General features: G+C 40.2%; 1 protein-coding gene across 4 annotated transcripts in view; it reads left to right on the top strand.

The window, feature by feature from the left end:
* OSBPL9 (oxysterol binding protein like 9) overlaps positions 1–17,346 on the top strand; it is a 56,248-nt gene that overhangs the window by 17,854 nt on the left and 21,048 nt on the right. For 3 of the 4 annotated variants that reach the window (XR_008202201.1, XM_052665948.1, XM_052665947.1), the window contains exons 4-6: positions 6,375–6,451; positions 13,784–13,879; positions 15,688–15,735. Coding sequence is in view for 3 of the 4 variants with exons in the window: in XM_052665948.1 (XP_052521908.1) it covers positions 6,375–6,451; positions 13,784–13,879; positions 15,688–15,735 (221 nt within the window). In the remaining variant the exon portion in view is untranslated. Of the gene's footprint in view, positions 1–6,374; positions 6,452–7,646; positions 7,763–13,783; positions 13,880–15,687; positions 15,736–17,346 lie in introns of those variants that run through there. The other variant, XM_052665950.1, reaches the window with a different exon arrangement.

The following is a 17,346-nucleotide window of genomic DNA, read 5'->3' as shown; positions in this document are numbered from 1 at the left end:
TTTGGTTTTGTTTTTTTCTTACTAAATCCTTTAGTAACACTTTGGGAAGTCAGAACTTGTGACCAAAGTGCGGGGAACGGTGCCTGGCTCTGCTTTTACTGTTCTGTGCCATTCCTTTTTGCACCCTCAGCATCCTGTATCACAGTTGTCTACTGTTGAAATCATTTTCTTATCATACTGTAAGTTTGCCATCCTCGATGGAGCTGCCTGCACTCATGGTGGAAAATTTTGAAATTTATGTGAAAATTAGCAGTAACAAAGGAGATAATACTTTAAATCAGTATCTGTATGTGTAGCACGTTGTTTTATTTATTGTTTTTATGTATTTGTTGGTTTTTACTTTTGGAACCAGTTGGAATCTATTATCTGAATTCAAGGTAGCAGCTGTTTTGAAAAGGAGCTTTGTGAGTGTGAGGAATGGGGGAGAGATAGGAAGGGTTTCATAAGGGCAGAGAGGTACTGAGAAGTTCAGCATTTTCTTCTGTTTTAACAAGAAATTCCAGGTTTGCCACTTGGAATTGACACTTCATGGTGAAAACATAGGTGCCTGCAGATTGTCTCACACTGAAAAATGCTTGATTAGTACATTACAGATTGTCTGTGAATTCCCAGAGAACCAGTAGCTTCCTGATCATAGACTGTGTCACAAAAGTTTCTGCCCGAGGCTGCGTTTATGCACTGATTATAGAGCTCCCTCAAAAAGAAAGCCTGTAAATTTGATTCCAAATGACAGTGAAGCAATGAGGAAGTTGTAATGAGGTAACAGTGAAGCAGCACTTCAACTGATTTCTTAGGATCGCAGATAAAGCTGCTTAATACGTTGCACACAGGAGACCATTTGGTGCTTTTTCTTTGGACAAGATTAGACTTTGTTTATAGTAACTGCATTGGAGTCTTCAGTGGGTGGAGGGAGAACAAAAGGAGGGTTGGTTTCTATGAATGGATGGAGGATGGCATCAGGAGAAGGGGAAAGAATGACTGTGACAGCTCCAAAACCATGCAGAGGGAATAAGGCACTGAGATTGTGTTCAACCTCCTGATAGGTGTGGGAACTGTGTGTGTGTTAGAAGGATTCACATAAGCAGTGAAACGATGGTATTTTGGTATGTTTGTAAGGAACCCTGCTTCATCTTGCGTCTTTCTATGGCATAAAAGGCCCTCAGTGACTTTAAAAAGCTGCTTAGTTAACCACAGAACAGCCCTTTGACATTGGCTATGAAGTGTGACTTTTCCGCGTTATTGGGCACTGTTGATAAAATCTCTATTGAGATTGGTGGTAAAAATCCTATTGATCTCAGTATAGGAAGAACCTCATGTTTGTCATCTGGGCATTTTTGTGTAAGGCTACTGCATTACTTCTGACCTTGGGTGAGAAAATACGGGATTTTTGTGTCAAAATCAGTGGAAGTTTTGTCTGAATTAAAGACTGCATAATTGACTCTATTGACTCTGGGTGTAATAGACTTTTTTTTTTTTCTTTTTCACTGAATTCTGCCTAGAAGTAGGTCACAGTGAATGAAAATAAAGTGTGCATTTCTCTTGGAGGCAGTATGGTGTATTTATAAATAACCTTGTGTTTTTATAACTACATCTTGAGGCTTTTTTTTTTATCCTGATGCCCATGCAGACATGCACAGGAAAACAAGGAGCACCAGCTTGGTGTTTTGTATTTTCAGTGTTCCAAGTACTGCTGTGCATGACCTAGAAATGCTGCTGGGAAGCACGTATTGTGGAGAGTTGTCAAACTCGCTTATATCTAATCTTTAGATGCTATCAAGCTTAGGCCAGAAAAAAGTAGTGCGTTACGTTGTACTTCAACATTTGGTTAAACACATACAACCTCTACACAGCAAGGCAAATATAGGAACTCTAAATTGCAACATTTATTCTGTGTTTGGGAAATTATAAAGGCTGAAAGCATTTCATGTGCCACCTTTTCCTCATAGTATAGATTTCTTTTTTAAACCCCTGTCATATCCTGCCTGGCAATTTGGGAGATTCAGAGATATTAGAGCCTATTTGGAGCTTTGTGAAGCATCCTTTTTCTGAACGATAGAAAGCCCTCAGCAGAAGCCATAATTTTCATCTTTAGTGCTTTTAAGTGGAATCACAAGAAATACAGTTTGTACAAATATTATTATCATCCTAAATCTCACTGCAGTGAGCTTGCTTACTGGTTAATAAGCATGCTTCTCCTGCAGGTCACAAATAGGGCTGTGGTTGCTTTAAGGACCCAGTGGCTGTCTGTGACATGCCTGAGATGTTGCAATGAATTATGCAGGTAACTTTCCAAGGATGTGCTGCAGACTCAAAGGACTAAAAGGTTAAGCATAAGGGAACAAATTGTAATTTCTCTTCTAAGTTCTAGTTCTAATAGAAAAATGTAACAGGAGCTTAACTGGCACAATCATAGTAAATTTGCAGTGTTTCAGCGTTCAGTGATTCCTGCCTCTTGCACACAGCAGTGAATGAATAACTGTGTGGATTTAGCTGCTTCCATTAGCAGATGTTCACTGGCAGATTACAGTAAAAACTGAGGTAATGATGCTTGCATTTAAAATGGAGAATGGGAGGTCTGGTTTTGTTCTCTCTACTGCAGATAGTGCACATATTTTGGTGGGTAGCTGATGCCCAATACCATTTACATTTGGCTGACAAGGTAACTACTGCATTTACCCATTGGGCTAAGGCCACAGTGCATATTCATACAGTGATATGGGCTCCTCTGTTTCATTGCTCTTCCAATCAGTGTAATAGCATTTCAATCACGTTTCAGCAGCTGAACACCTCTATGGCTTTTAAATGCCAAAGAGTTCCCATTTGGATATATTGTTCCTTGTTTGATTTTGTAACTGTCAGTCTAGCTAGAATCAGCTTAGGGAAAGTAACTCATGTCTCTCTCTTGTTCCCTCCCCTTCATCTCTTTGTCAGAGCTGTTGTGAAGAGGGACCAAACATTGTTCTTCCACATTTAGAGATGCATAGATACTGGTGACATTCCCTGGTCCTGATACTAATTGCCTTATCCCAAATATGTTGGCAGAAAGAAATTCTGGAGTAAAATTTCCCAAAAGAACTGGAGCAGGGGGAAGTGGTACTAACTTTAAAATGGAGCCTGGTCAAAGCATGACAAAGGTCAGGCTGACTTCAGGGTGCTTGTGACAGCAACACTAAGGGATGGAGACTAAGGAGCAGGGGGAGTCTCCTGGCAGCTGAAGAAATCCTCCAGCATTTACTGGTGCAGAGCAACTGCTACACAGCGTGCATCACAATCTTTTTAGCTGAAAAAATATTGGGAGTATTTTTATTTTTTTCCAAAGCAAAATGCAATGAGTAGCCAGCTTTTCCTACAGATGGATGGATAACGATCTCTGACCATTGTGTGCAGATTTTTCCCATAAATTGTTTCTGAGTATGTTAGCTAATCTCTTTTTTGAATGTTCCCATTGATTTTCTTCTTTTTTTTTTTCATCAGTGATCTTTTGGCAGCTGTTCAGTTCTAAATTGCTTTTACCATTAGAGAGCTTTTACTTGCACCTAATCTCACAGCAGCCATTTTGATGAGATTTAATGTAACTTCTCTTGCAGCTTGCTTTACTAAAATCTGTAACCTGCTGCTTCTCCATGATTTATTTTTTTTTTTAATGACTATAGAGGAGAGCTGGAAGGATCCCTTAATGGTGAGAAATGGTCTGAAAGTAAGGTCCTGATCAGAAAATGCTGACAAGGTTACAGTACTGTGTGTTTATGTGCAGTCAGCTGGCAATATTTCTGGATTTTTATGACTGAGACGTTGTCTTAGTTGCAAGGCTGATGAGATTTGTGCTCTTTACCTACAGATTGATCATGCTATGCCATAGTGTTGTCATTTCTCGTATATGAGGAAAAAAATATAGCTGCCTTTTTTTTTCCTTCAGCTGAGCGGTGGCAAAAACAGCTGTAAGATGGGCTATTCAAGGAATAGAACCTCTGAAAGTTCTGTTTGTGTATAAGCATGGGAAAGACTTCAGTTTTTGAGCTGGACTGAATAGTTGGTTTTTAGGTCTTCCTCGTTGCTGTAAGCCTTCTCTGTTCTGTGAGTACAGCACTTGATACACAAGTCTAAATGTGATAACCTTGATTAACGGACCACTGTGTATTGAGATTAGTGTTTAACTAATACAGTGACCTCCTTTGCTGGCAGTCTGGAAGGTCATAGGAAGTCTGCTGCAACACAGAGATTAATTCACTGGTCCACAGCTTAATTGTTCCTTTTTTTCAGTTAAAATAGTCTTTGCAAAAAAGCATGAACACAGGATTGTTGTATCACTACTTTGTGAATTACGTACCAGTCTGGTCCAATGACTTGTGCCACGGTTGTCTAATAAGGTGTTCTTTAGGACCAGAAGACAGTTATGTGAAAAACACAAACAACAGTGAAGAAAGCAAGCCTGAGAATCCTTGCATAGGCTGAAATACGTCAAGCACTGCCACAGAGAACATGCATTTGAAAATTTGGCAAAAAGCAGGCTAAGGGGTCTGCTCTTGCTAAGGAGAGCCAAAGAAGCCAATAACAATTGCAGTTAACATTGGAGGAAAATGTACCTGATCCTGAAATGAGGGCTGAAGTGTAAGCTGTGCTAGGGAAAGAACAGGGTGTTTGTGTGCACGTGTGCTTAGGTAAAAAGAAACCTGCAGCTACCCTCTGCCAAAGGCAGGAGATGATTCTTCTGTGGATTTCGGATTTTTCTTCCCTCACCCCTTCTACTGGCCAATGAAATATGCTTTAAGGGAATGGATTTGAGAGAAAGTAATAAATATTTTTTTCAAAGGAATTTTTATTTTAGATATTTGGAAGACCTACGGTGGTACTGAGCACGGGTGGGTTTGGGCTGCAGAATTCTGAAGAACAAAAGCAATGGAAGCAGAAGGATGAGAACGAGGAGACTGAAAATACCATTCTGAGGCTGGAGAGAATATTTCAGTATAATGGTTTAGGGGTATTTTTTCTAACCTTCATAACAAATAAGTCAGGAATCTTAGTTCTCGGCTGTATAATAGGTGCTAGCTCACTTCAGCTTCCCTTGCTTTTAGCAGACTTCCTGTTTCTTGTAAGCACCTCCATTTGAATGAGGAATGAGAAACAATTGCCAGTAACTATTCTAAATCTGTACAGGGGCCACTGTATCTCCTGTCTACATAAAGCCTTAGGATTCTTTTTTTAATGCACCTGTCTGCTTACTTTGCTCCTCAACTTTTTAAACACTCTTCCAGCACTGCAGGGAGTTCTTTGAGACCAGCAAAGTGAAGATGTCACATCTGGATTTATACATGTCTGTACAGATACACTCCAGATTATTCTTTGTCCTTCAAGATTCAAAGTTATTAAGTGCATGCTGACACAGAATTGTAATGGATAACTCAGTACAGGTTGCTTGTAACAAAAAAAATGTAAATAATTTAATTAATTGAGGAAGTGTCTGTGGAGACTTTCTTCCCGTGTATATCCCTAAAGATGGACAAGGGACAAATAATCTCTGAAATAGAAATAAAGCAGGATCACTCATGGAATATTATTATATTTAAGTTATTCTTTCTTTCTATATATGTATGTATCTGCTGAGCAGAAAAGCACACACGTCTTTAAAATGGGCTCAGATTAAAATAGGCTTGTTTATATAACAAGTCATTTCTCCATTGTAAGTAATGATGAAACTGAAGAAACACACTCGTGGTGTCAGTGATGCAGTAACACGGCCATTTTGTCCCCCCCGCTCCCACGGTGTTAAGTCATTCTTTATTCTTTCTGATGGGTATTTTTTGATTGAGAAACCCAAACCAAATATTTGTAAAGAGAACTGCAGCCCTGACAGAAGTTATGCTTAGAAGAGTCTTGTGCATGCAAAGCCACACTGAAGTGCACTGTGATGCTGTCAAACATCTACATACCTGAACGTTGTTGCATCTAAATCAGCCTCAATTGTTACTGCTATTAAAGGAATATTAGAAAAAGTGGCTTGAATTAAGATAATCAGTTGTAAACAAACTTAAATTCATAAGAAAAGGAATAATAAATTTTTAACTTGAGCAGGAACTGAGAATATTAATAGTATGGAGAAAAAAAATTTCTACAAAGCACAGATTTTTTTCTTGCCTGCATGATTACTTAAAACGTCTCTCCAGTAACGCAGATGAGCACAGTAATGTTATGGAGCTGTAACCATGGAAAAATAAACAGGATATTAAGAAAACTGTGGAATTATGTCCTTGATAACTTAAGATAAATATTATAGTTTTGCTTCCATATTTAGTGAGAACATCAGATCTGTTTGCTTATGGCTTTTAGTACATAAGACGCCATGTAACTTGACGATATCTTTTGACTCATTTTTTCAGCTCGAGATGCTGATGAGAGGGAGAAGTGGATCCATGCTTTAGAGGACACCATTCTCCGCCATACCCTCCAGCTGCAGGCAAGTTTCACTTTCGCTCTTACTTTTTTTACTTCTCAGAGCAGCAAAGTGCAGTGACGTGTGCTAATATCAACCAGATCTTGCACATCTGCTTGTTCTGTGGTCTGTGCAATCAGGCACAGTAAGATATCAGTATGAGTACCAGAGATTAGCTTCTAATCTTCCTGTTTCTGTTTTTTTGTCTCACCATTGTGAAAAGTCAGCATGAAACTTCTCTTCATTAGTTGGTATTTTAATTGGTTCCAGACTTTTTTTTAAACTGAGTTGGTCCTTTCTGTGTCAAGCAGAATGAGACGTCTGCAAGACTGATGTATGTTTGTGTGCCATCTCATTTTGAAATTAGAGCAGTAACATTGAACCTCTGTATGAACAGCAAGAATGGCACTTCTGTTTGAATCCAGTGTACTAGCTGCATGTTGGTGAGTCTCTGGTTTTGAGAATGGACGGTGGGCAGAGGGTTTCTCAGCACTGTCCTACACCCGAGCACATCGATAAGACTCAGCAATCCCTCAGAAACCCAGACTTCAGGGAGGGATTTTCTCGTACCTGGTTTGTCTGATACCAGTGTGGAAATAGAAAGGAGGTATTTGCTATTTGTACTGAATAAAGGTTTAGAATGTTTTGAGTACAGCGAGAGAATTGTCTTAAAGGCTGTCACTGTATAAATATAATAAAATCCTTGATATCACATGAAAGGGAAGGAGCTTATAAAGACTGATTTATGTGACATTTACTCAAATTGAAGAATTAGAGCGCGCCTGAATTGATCCCACTTGTGTTTTCACAGTCAGCTTACTTTAATTTCCTGCTAAAAAGTGGTTGGCAACGTTTTGGATTTTTTTTTTTGTCTAAAGAACCTTTTCATGTTCCTTAAAAGACCACAACTAAATTATTACTTTACCTAGTAATATTTGAGGGAGTAAACAAAATCTGTGACTAGTAAGAAACATCTTCAGCCTCTGAAATAAATTCAACACTGAGAGTAGGACCTCACAGTACTGCGTTCGCCGCTCGTTTTCAAGAACCTTTTCCAATATGCCGGCTATAGAAGCTGACACGGGACGAGTCCCCGCTGCAGCCCCGCCCGCGCCGCGACAGCCGCCATTCCCCGCGGGGCGGGGCGGCCCCGGCGGGCAGCCAACCAGCCAACCCGCGGCCGCTGTTCCCGTCACGCGGACGGAGGGGCCGAGGCCGCGGCACGCGGAGTTGTTTTCCCGCCCCTCCGGAGGCGGCGCTGTCGGGCCGGGCGCCGCGCCAGCCCCGTCGCTCCGCGCCGCTCGTGTGACCGCTGCGCGCCGAGGGATGGCCGGTGTGAGTACGGGCGGGGAGCGGGGCCGTGCGGAGAGGATGCCGGGGGCCGCCGGGGCCGAGTCCTTCCTGACTGGAAGCCGACTGCGTCCCGAGGGCAGCGCCGGTGTTCTCCGGCCGTGTCCGGGTTCTCCACCCGAACGCCGGTGGGCTTCCCCGATTCTTTCACTTTCTCTTACTTGGATGATAAAGACAAATTCATTGTTCGAGGAGGGGTTGTTGGCTCCGCAGTTACGGGGCTTGGAGTGCCGTTACAGGGAGGATTTTCTGTAAAGGTGTTTTCTTAGGTGGCACAGGCAGAAAAGTGTATCGCTCCACTGTGTAAATAGTTACAAAAAGTCCGTCTGTTTTTGCCCCCAGTTACATACCTCTCTCGATTCCTTCATCAAATTTTCATACAGCTTCCGCTATTTTGTGAAGAACACTCTGCTTGGTCTGGAGCGTACAGAAAACGAGTCTTTAGCTGTGGTTAAGTTCATTTTTAGCACGAAGCAGGTACCTGCTAGGCATGGGAAAGTCTGCTGAAAGGAGGTAGTCTGTGAGCGTGCAAAGCAGATCGGCGAAGTGCAGGGAACTGGGGTGAGGCGGAGAGCTGCAGTGGTGCCTGGGTGCTTCCTGCTCTGGTGTAAGCTTGCAGGCTTCATTTGGCCTCAATGTCCTGTGCTGTTCTTCAGTCTTTAGAATGGTTTTGAAACACTTGAAAAAACTTGTGAGAATGAGCAATAGTCAAGGAACTGGGAAGAACTGAGTCATAAATACGTAGAAATGAACACAGTGACGTTTGCTATCCAGAGGGTAATAATCTGGTACCAAGTGAAACAAAAATGGGAAGGAGACATTTCATGTACGCTTGCCATCTATTCTTGTCTCAATTTTGAAGCTGAAGTCTGTTGTTTTCCTTGCTTTCTTTGTATGTTCTTATATTAAAAGTAAGTTACTCTTAGTTCTTGGGGTACAGCCTTTGTCTATTGAAAAGATGGTGTGATAGTGTTGGAATCTCCCCATGCTTTTCTCCACACCTCTTGCAGATCCTGCACTGACTATTACCCCATGAGTGGCTGTGCAGTGGCAGCACATCAGTTGCTTCACACCCACAAGTGATCAGGAGAAGAATGTGTCTGAAGCCAAGTCAGGTTGTGGCTTGGTTTCCTTTGTCTGGACAGAGATAGGGGGTTAATAACTTGTTTCAGATTTTGTGTCCACCAGAACTGATGACAACCACTGGTTCCATTCAAGAAGGAGGTGCTTCAGGTCTTTTTGTTCAGTACAAAGGTCCTGCTCTTCAGTCTTCCAAGTGGAACAGTAGTGCTGCAGGTGCTTCTTGGTTCTGGAGTTCTCCATATTAAAACTACTTGAAGATAGCTCATGTCTCTCAGTAGCATGATAACATGGTTCATTCTTTTTTGATTTGAAAAGTGCAGGGACACTGTTAAAATATCTGTCTACTGTGAAGAAACAAAAACAACAAAAAAACCACCAGGAGCTGTGCTTAAAAAAGTCCAGGAAGGGAATTTAGGAAAAAAAGTGAATAAATTTAGGCATCATAAAAGGCTGTTCGTGTCTGCATTTACTCTGGTAGTGCTTTGGTAGTGTTAGGATCCTGTCCATAACGCCCACCATGAGCTGGAGGGATGAGCCTTTTTATTTTTCTTCTCCCATTAGCTCAAACCTTCCTGCTCACTCTTGCCTTCAAACCCACACCTTGAGATGTACTTTTCCCCTTTGCCATTCTAGTGCTGCTAAAGCACCTGGTAACTGTTCATGCAAAAGCCAGATAACAACAGAAATAATCCACACTAGAGAGTACCACAAGACTTGCAAGCTATGAAGGGCTTCATATCCAAACTTAGGAAAATCCTCAAGGTAAAGCCCCAGACTGTTCCAGCCTCTACCTGATTTGCCAGTGAACTCTGGAGTGACAAAGGAACTGTAGTGACTGGGTAAAGAGTTGCTACAGAGAATGGAATTTTAAAAGTTCTTTTGATTGCTTGTTACCTCCATAATTACATCAAGATATTTACCTCATAAGTAGCAAACACGGTAAGAAAAGTATGTTTTAAGAAGTGGATCTGTGGTGGTTGATGAGAAGGGTGATAATAGCAGCTTCAATATTAGGAGCTATGCCATGGCTTCACCAGTGTTTGCTGGTACTGCTGCTGGAAGGAGTCCTGCCTTGCTTGCTCAAGCAGAAGGGAAGACATAGCATGGTGAGAATAGCTGCACTGGGAGCTGCAGTCAAAACTGACCAAAATTCAAATGACTTTCCTTCAACCCTAGTTTTCTAGCTTAGTTTCAACTCAGATCTGTTTGCATATCGTGTTGACTATGTGGGAAGGCAAATGTTTGTGCTGACTCAAAAGAAAGAGTAGAGTAAAGGTGGGAATAAACAACAGGAGAACCGAGTTGTTTCTGGTTGCTGGTAAAGTGTTTGGGAAAATGTGTTGCTAGTAGCAGTTCCCTTAGCCTCCTGTTATCCAAGATGTTCATTGATGAACTTCTTAAGGCTGCAAACAAGAATAGTAGATAGAATCAAACTTTCTTATTGAGACAGGTGTATTCTGAGCTTTTAACAGAGCTTGAAAATCTAGCAGAGGGAAAAAAAGTGGATGCCACAACTGCAAATATAAGACCAGACGATACTATTACCTAGTGGCTCACTTATTGTGTCCTTTTTTCAGTTTTCTATCAGTAGTTGTTGCAGGCAGTGTCCTTCACAAAGTCAAACACTGTAGGCAGAGCGTATGTTTCCGATGAGGTACTGAAGTGAACTCAGAACCCTTTGTCCTCTAAACTGACTCACAAAACTGTTTGCTGGACTTGGAAGCCTAATTAGATGAAGGATATAGCAAAAGTGTCTTTAAAAAGAAGAGATGCATCCTGCTCTGGACAGCTTTCTCTTTTCCTCCCCCAGAAAGCTATTGTACAAGAACAACCCTCATCAAGTCTTCACTGTTTGCTCCATCTTTTCCCTTGCTTCTCTGCTTTCATGCAGCTCATTTTCCACAGAGGCTCCTAATTGAGAAATACATTAGATTTTTTCTGTTAGGCTTCTTCTGAGAGTTGTGAAATTTTGTCATTCCATCCTATTTGAAAGAACTGGTTGAAATTAGGCTGGAATTACTTCTTGGCATGGATGAGTTTTGAATAGAAATACACGAGTGGTGTGCATAACTTCTGATTTGAAGGATGGGGGAACAACATATGAAATCCTTTAGTGCTAGCAGTGTTGTAAGGAAAATGAGGCTTATGCTGTGTATATTTTAAATGTTTTATATTTTGCTCTTGCCCCTTCACCCCCCAAAAAAAGGTTGGATACCTTTGAAAGGACTGCATTCTTCAGGACTCCTAGCACGTGATTTCCTTACTCAATCTCTGATTGGTGCACAGACTCTTTCCTAGGATGGCTGTCCTGTCTGCTCACCCCCTGCCCGGGCATCTTGCAGCTCACATCTGAGAGCTCTCCTTGGGTTGGTGCTGCTGAGCTGCCACAGATGTGAGCATTGGCACGTGCCCTGTACAGCCTAGTCTTTAAAGTTCTGGTACGTCTAGAAGAGGAAATCTCAGAAATGGAGAAGAGATGGGAAAATAAGAGGAAAAACTGCTATTTTATTTTTTTTCTACAGCCTGTTTATTAAATGTGGGATTTCCTGTGGGAGGAGTGAAATACCAAGTGTATTGTTATGGGAGGTGGCAGGCAGGCAGACTAGAAGTTTTATTAACTACTTGCTTCTGCAGCCATTTGATCTGGTAACATGACTGTCAGTTCCTCGATGATGATGTTAATATAGAGTAGTCTTAATTGAGGGAAATGAAGTATACTTATGGCTAAGTCTAGTTATTCAGTGGAAATAAAAGCCCATATTACTTTGGATTGGTTCTGATATTCGGAATCTATATTTTTGAAGAGCTGAACAGCCTGAGTTCCTATTCTTCTCTGTGATGTGAAGATACTTATTCACAGCGTAACTTCGGTTGGAAGAGAGCCTGGTCCGAGCCCCTCCTACAGGACCGGCTCCTAGGTTAGATAAACTTGGCCAGGGTCAAACGCAGCGGAGTTCTGAACTCTGCCCTCAAGAAGGTGGGGGTTCTGCTGTCACTGCAAGCAGCTCTTTTGTCAGTTTATGAATCATACAAGTTTCTCATTACAAAAAAAAAAAAAGTGATTGCCAGTTCAGATATGCAGTTTCCAATTCAATGAGCAGTTAAGTGCCATTCAGGTGAGTGTGCTCACCCATTTCTTTTGAAGCCTGGTTTCCTACATGGCAGGGGAAGGAAGAGAGGGGAGATGGCTTCCCCTTTTTCCTCTCCTGTGTCTGGTGACCACATAGCGAAGAAAAAAGGATGCCACTTATGTCTGCTCTTTGTAAGCCCACTGTCTCCAAATTACTGGTGAGTTAGAAGTACTGATTAATTTGTTTTTTGCTGTTTATGCAGTGCATTTTTCCATGCTGTTGTTAATCTTGATATTTTGTAACTTGTCTCCTGGTTTCTGATTTGAAACCATGTGAGGACTTAGAACTATGAACCTAATCTCCTATAATATAGGCTAGTAAATTTAAATTTGCTCAGTAGGTTGTTAGATTTCATCTAAACAAGCTTTACACAGATCAAGAGCAAGCTTGTACATGAAGTTGTATTTCACCACCCCATGGTTGTTTTTTTTTTCAATTACTTTTACATTTCACTTCAGTGCAGGGTCAGCATGGCAGTCACTACACTTGGCTTTTATGATTTTCTTTGTGTTGACTGAAGTTTTAACTTTCTAATAGTAGGTTGCAGTTTTCACTTGATATTTGGTGTTGATGTCTGTTCAGCTGAGGCACTTCGTGTTTTAGTTGGGTTTTCCTTTAGTGTTAGGAGGAAGAAATTTAGGAATGACATTTTACCTTTAAGATTGCTACAAATACTAGATTTGTTTCACGTTAATAATCTTAAACTGATAACTAAAATAAAAACCTTCATTTTAATGCAGCATACAGATAATTTGCACTGTAAACTGTATTGCTGCATATCTTCAGCAGAAATTTTTCTTTACAGTTAATGCAGTTTTAATATATGAAACCTTATCCCCATAATTTTTTAGCTGAGCATGGTAGACTGCTGAAATGATGGTTCTGGTTGCTTCCTCACTTCTTCTCCAAGGAAATGGAATGGCAGTTTCATCTAGTTTTAGCCTTAGTTTCCATATATTTTAACTTCTCTATTTAGAAGAAGTGTCAAAAATTCTTTGTTGGGCAGACTTTCCCATAAGTGGGTTTTGTGAGCTTGTTACACTGGGTGTTTTTGTTTTGAATTGAAAAATTGAATTGAAAAATACATGCTTTGAATTTTACATTGTGGAGATAAATCTGTAAGCGATCATTTTCATTGCAATATTTAGTCCACGTTGGTATTTATGCAATGAAATGTAACATCAAATATAGGAAAAGGATGCAAATGGAGCTGAGAAGAACTAGGGAGACTGAAGGAAGAAGTGCAAATTTTTGCAGTGTGAAGGTGAGCCTCAGGTGTGTAAGAATTGCTTTAGCACACGTTTGTTCAGTCCTTTACTGGGAAGCACTGAGTTCAGCTGCATTGTAATTGGCAAAAGTGGTTTCAGGTGCGAAAAGTGCAGTCATGCACTGCAGTCTGGTTTTGTCCTCCTTAACTGAAATGCGAGAACATGGACTCACGAGGCATTCTGCAGGGGAAAAAAACTGAGTTCTTTGTATTTTCTGAAGGAGCTTTAATTAGTGTTATTTAAGGTTTTTTGTTCTGTTTTGTTTTGTTTGCAATTAAAAGTAATGAAATGCTGTGCCATGTTACAGTTATACCCACACTGAAAAAGTGCAGCGATTTGCTGTTACTGATTTAGCTGCAAATAGATGAATGGTTCAGCTGTGTGCCTGTGTTTATACAGTGCGTGCAAGGCAACATTTAGCAGCCAGTTAGTAGTCAAAGCCATATTGCTGTTAATTTCTTTTTCCCATAAAAGCCATCTAATTACATGTTCAATTTTTTTTTTCTTTTTTTCCTTCTGCCTAGGGTGTGGATTCAGGGTTTGTTCCCAGCGTTCATGATTTTGATAAGAAACTTACTGAGGCTGACGCTTACTTACAGATCTTGATAGACCAGCTGAAGGTAAGGTAACAAACTGCTGTACTTACTGCACTGTGGGGATTTCAAGGTCTGTCTGAAAGGAAGCTCAGCAGAGGGAAAAAGAAATGTTTTATGCTTTGTGCGTGTTCTAATAATTGTGGGAAGCAAAGAGTTCATTTGGCTGAGCTGAAATGTGTGTGCTGGAGAAATTCCTATATGTGAAACCTGTTGATATTAGAATTGTATTTCTTGCACTCACAGAATATAACAATTTTTTTTCCAAGGCTAAGAAAATTAAAAATTATAATAGGCTAAAAGCTGTAGAAACTGAAAGCAACATTCTCTATTTCTTCTAGAGTAGATCTTGAGGTTGATAAAGCTAGAAAATCAGAGTAACTTCAGCTCATATAGAAGATTTGCAACGGCTGAAACATCTTTATGTATGCTTAACTTTTTGGAAATGTCAGAGATGAGTTAAATTTAATTTTAAAACAAATCATCTCTTGTGGCATTTTAGAGTTGTATCTATCTATCACACAACAATGCAACTACAGTTGCAACTGAGTTTCAGACTTTGTTGCACTAGTGATAATCTGTTTTTTGTTTTGCCCTTGAGTGAAAACATTGTGTCAAAAGTTGTGTGCTAGTACAGGTCTTCTCCACTTCGTTTATGTATTTCAGGAGTTGGGGGGGGAGGTGAGGAGCGATACAATCACATCTCTCAGCACTCACCTTGTTGAGAAAAACAAAGTATTTGCTGTTGGTTAGGACTCTTTTTCCCATGACTCAGCAGGTTAAAATTGCTCTTAAGATTGCTTCAGTTCTGCTGGTTTGGACTTTTTTCCCCTGGTATAATGGACAAGTACTGTACATGGAGTATTCAGCAAAAATTCAGTGGCAGGGCGGATATGAGGGAGTGCAGCGACAGGAATGGAAATGGGAAAAGAGATGCAAGCAAAATCTGAAGCTAATCTGCAGAGGTTTCATTCAGGAGTTAGCTTTAATTTGTGTTCCAAGGCCATCTTGCAGGAGAATATGGGAGATGCGTGTCTCACTGAAAGAAGGTATTTAAACACAACTCCTTTTAATCACTTTTTCACTCCAGCAGAGAGGAGGAAGTATAGGAATTAATTAGGAAATAAAAGCAAATTTAAGGATGTCCAGAGATCAGAACTAAAGTCTGCTTTAGAAGCAGAAATGAGCCCTCAAGGGAAATGGGATCACGTAAGTAACTACTGCATGGGCAACTGAGAGGAGAGCTCTAGTTCACCTGGTCAAAAATGCTTTTGCCTGAGCAAGGATGGATATGATGAACTTTTGAGCATTATCCTTAATCATTTCTTTTTTTCCTTCAACAGCTTAATGGTTATTTGTATGTGCACCTCAGCATGCTGTCAAAAGCAACTTTAAAATGTTTCACAGCTCAACCTGTCTTAAATACATATTCAGGCCTTTAGTAAGAATTTGCTCTGCTTTATTTGCCTGCATCTTGTATTCCACTGTTAATAAAATAAGTAAATGCAGTGATAAAGCTGTGAAATCATTCTGTCTTTGTAAAAGAAGTGCTTGCAAGTCTTAAATGATTTGAATCACTACCTGAATTAAGAAGGTACCTGGAAGTCTTGATAAGGATTTAGGCTTTTTTGGTAAGCACTCTGTATGCTGCAAAGATCTTTGCAGAAATGAGAATGATGCTTTGAGGTATTAAGTGTTAAATTCTGTTATATAACTCGTATAAAAACTCAAGTGCTTATTAAATGTGCTTAATTCAGAATTTTCAGTCATTTTGGCTGTTATATAGCAAAAAAAAACCACAACCAAAACCCTTTTAATATTTCTCTTGCTTTTAGCTCTTTGATGAAAAACTCCAGAACTGCAAAGATGATGAACAGAGAAAAGCAAGTACTTTTTGTCTTAAATATTGCTTATTTTGCTTGATCTGATAGTTTTGTGCATCAGTAGATGATAGGTATTTAAATATTTTATTTTCCTGTTCTTCAAGTTGTCTCAATCACTACAAGCAATTGGAGTAACATAAACAATGTAACTTATGTGGTGAGTAAATGGCAAATTGAATTTTTTGTAATACTAGGTGCCATACTTATAACATCGAAAAGATTTCGGTCTGTAGGAAATAATTACTACTCCAGTGATTACTGCTACCAACTTCACAGCATTATAACTGAAATTTGCAATTTTTTTTTTAATCTTATAACGAAGATGAGCGTTGAACAGATGCGTTTGTAGGCATAGCAAACCTGTTCTGAGGGGAAAAATGAACACCAAGAATCACATATTTCCTATATTCAGTCTTCATTTGTTTCTGTTTCCATGACCAGTAATGCTATGGGTTGGAAATCTGAGAATGTCAGACTTCATATACCTGAGGTGATTGTATAAGTGTGCTTGATCTGTAGACAGCTGACTAAAAGAGCAAGATCTAAAGACACTCTGTTTTTCTTCCCCTACTTACTGCTGGGGAAGAATTCTCCTTCAATGCTGACCTCTGTTCAGGTGCTACTTTGCAGATCAGGCAATACTTTTTTCTCTTTTTTTTTCCTTACTGCTGTGACAGTGCTTCTAATCCCTAGAGACTTTCTGCACGTTGTGCTGATTTCTCTCTTCATCTCTGCAAGGTATCCATGGAGCAGAAAGATTGACAGTGTAGAGAAGGGAAGAAGCTTATTTAGAAGAGGTCAGCTTCCTCAGTTTTCAAGTCTTTAAGTGTTGCAGTTACTATAGGTTCCATTTATTCTCTATTAAAAATGAAAGAGATCTGGCAAAATACTTTTTTTGATCGTGTCTCTTCCTGGACTGAAGCAGCTAAGAGGCTTTTTAATGCTGTATTTAGCAGTTTCCCTGTTTGTGTAAATACGGTTCAGCTCTCAGGCTCTGGACTGAGTCTGAACTGCAGGGTACTGCCACGCAGCCCATCATCTTTTCATCTGGGGAAGTGAGTTTTGGTGATTGGTTGCACGTGACGTGTTTCCAAATAGCTAAATGCTGTTTCCTGCAGCTGATTGTGGCCAGGCATTTAAAACTTGAGCGATTACTTTTGCAGGAACATCGGACAAAGCACTGGACATACTTTGTCTTTATAGGCTGTAGGTTAGGGGATGGGTGTCCTGAGGTGCTTCCTGGGTATTTTCTTCTCAGCCATGGTAACTTGTGGAAGTTGGAAGAATGTTCAGACTTGATGACATGAAGACATGAAGAAATATTGTGCAGGAGGTGTAGCCTGATGAAGCTGTTTGGTTTGTAGCAAGTGGATTTGGTGAAGTAAATCTGAGGCTGAACATGGGGATTTAAATTGCACTTCATTGAATCCAGCCATGAGTTGGTCACTTCTTTTTGCCAGACAAGCTGATCTGACTCTCTGTAGCCACATTATTATTGAATGAGGCAAAAATCTTGACTGATGAAATAAAATTGGCTTTCTGTTGATTCACCAGTGGTTTCATTTAAAAATTAAAAAAAAATAAAATCAGATATCAAGGAGGTGCAAAAAG

Source organism: Tympanuchus pallidicinctus, unplaced genomic scaffold, assembly GCF_026119805.1.
Source record: "Tympanuchus pallidicinctus isolate F22 unplaced genomic scaffold, pur_lepc_1.0 scaffold7, whole genome shotgun sequence".
Lineage (NCBI taxonomy): Eukaryota > Metazoa > Chordata > Aves > Galliformes > Phasianidae > Tympanuchus > Tympanuchus pallidicinctus.
This window is presented reverse-complemented; position numbering and strand designations above follow the sequence as displayed.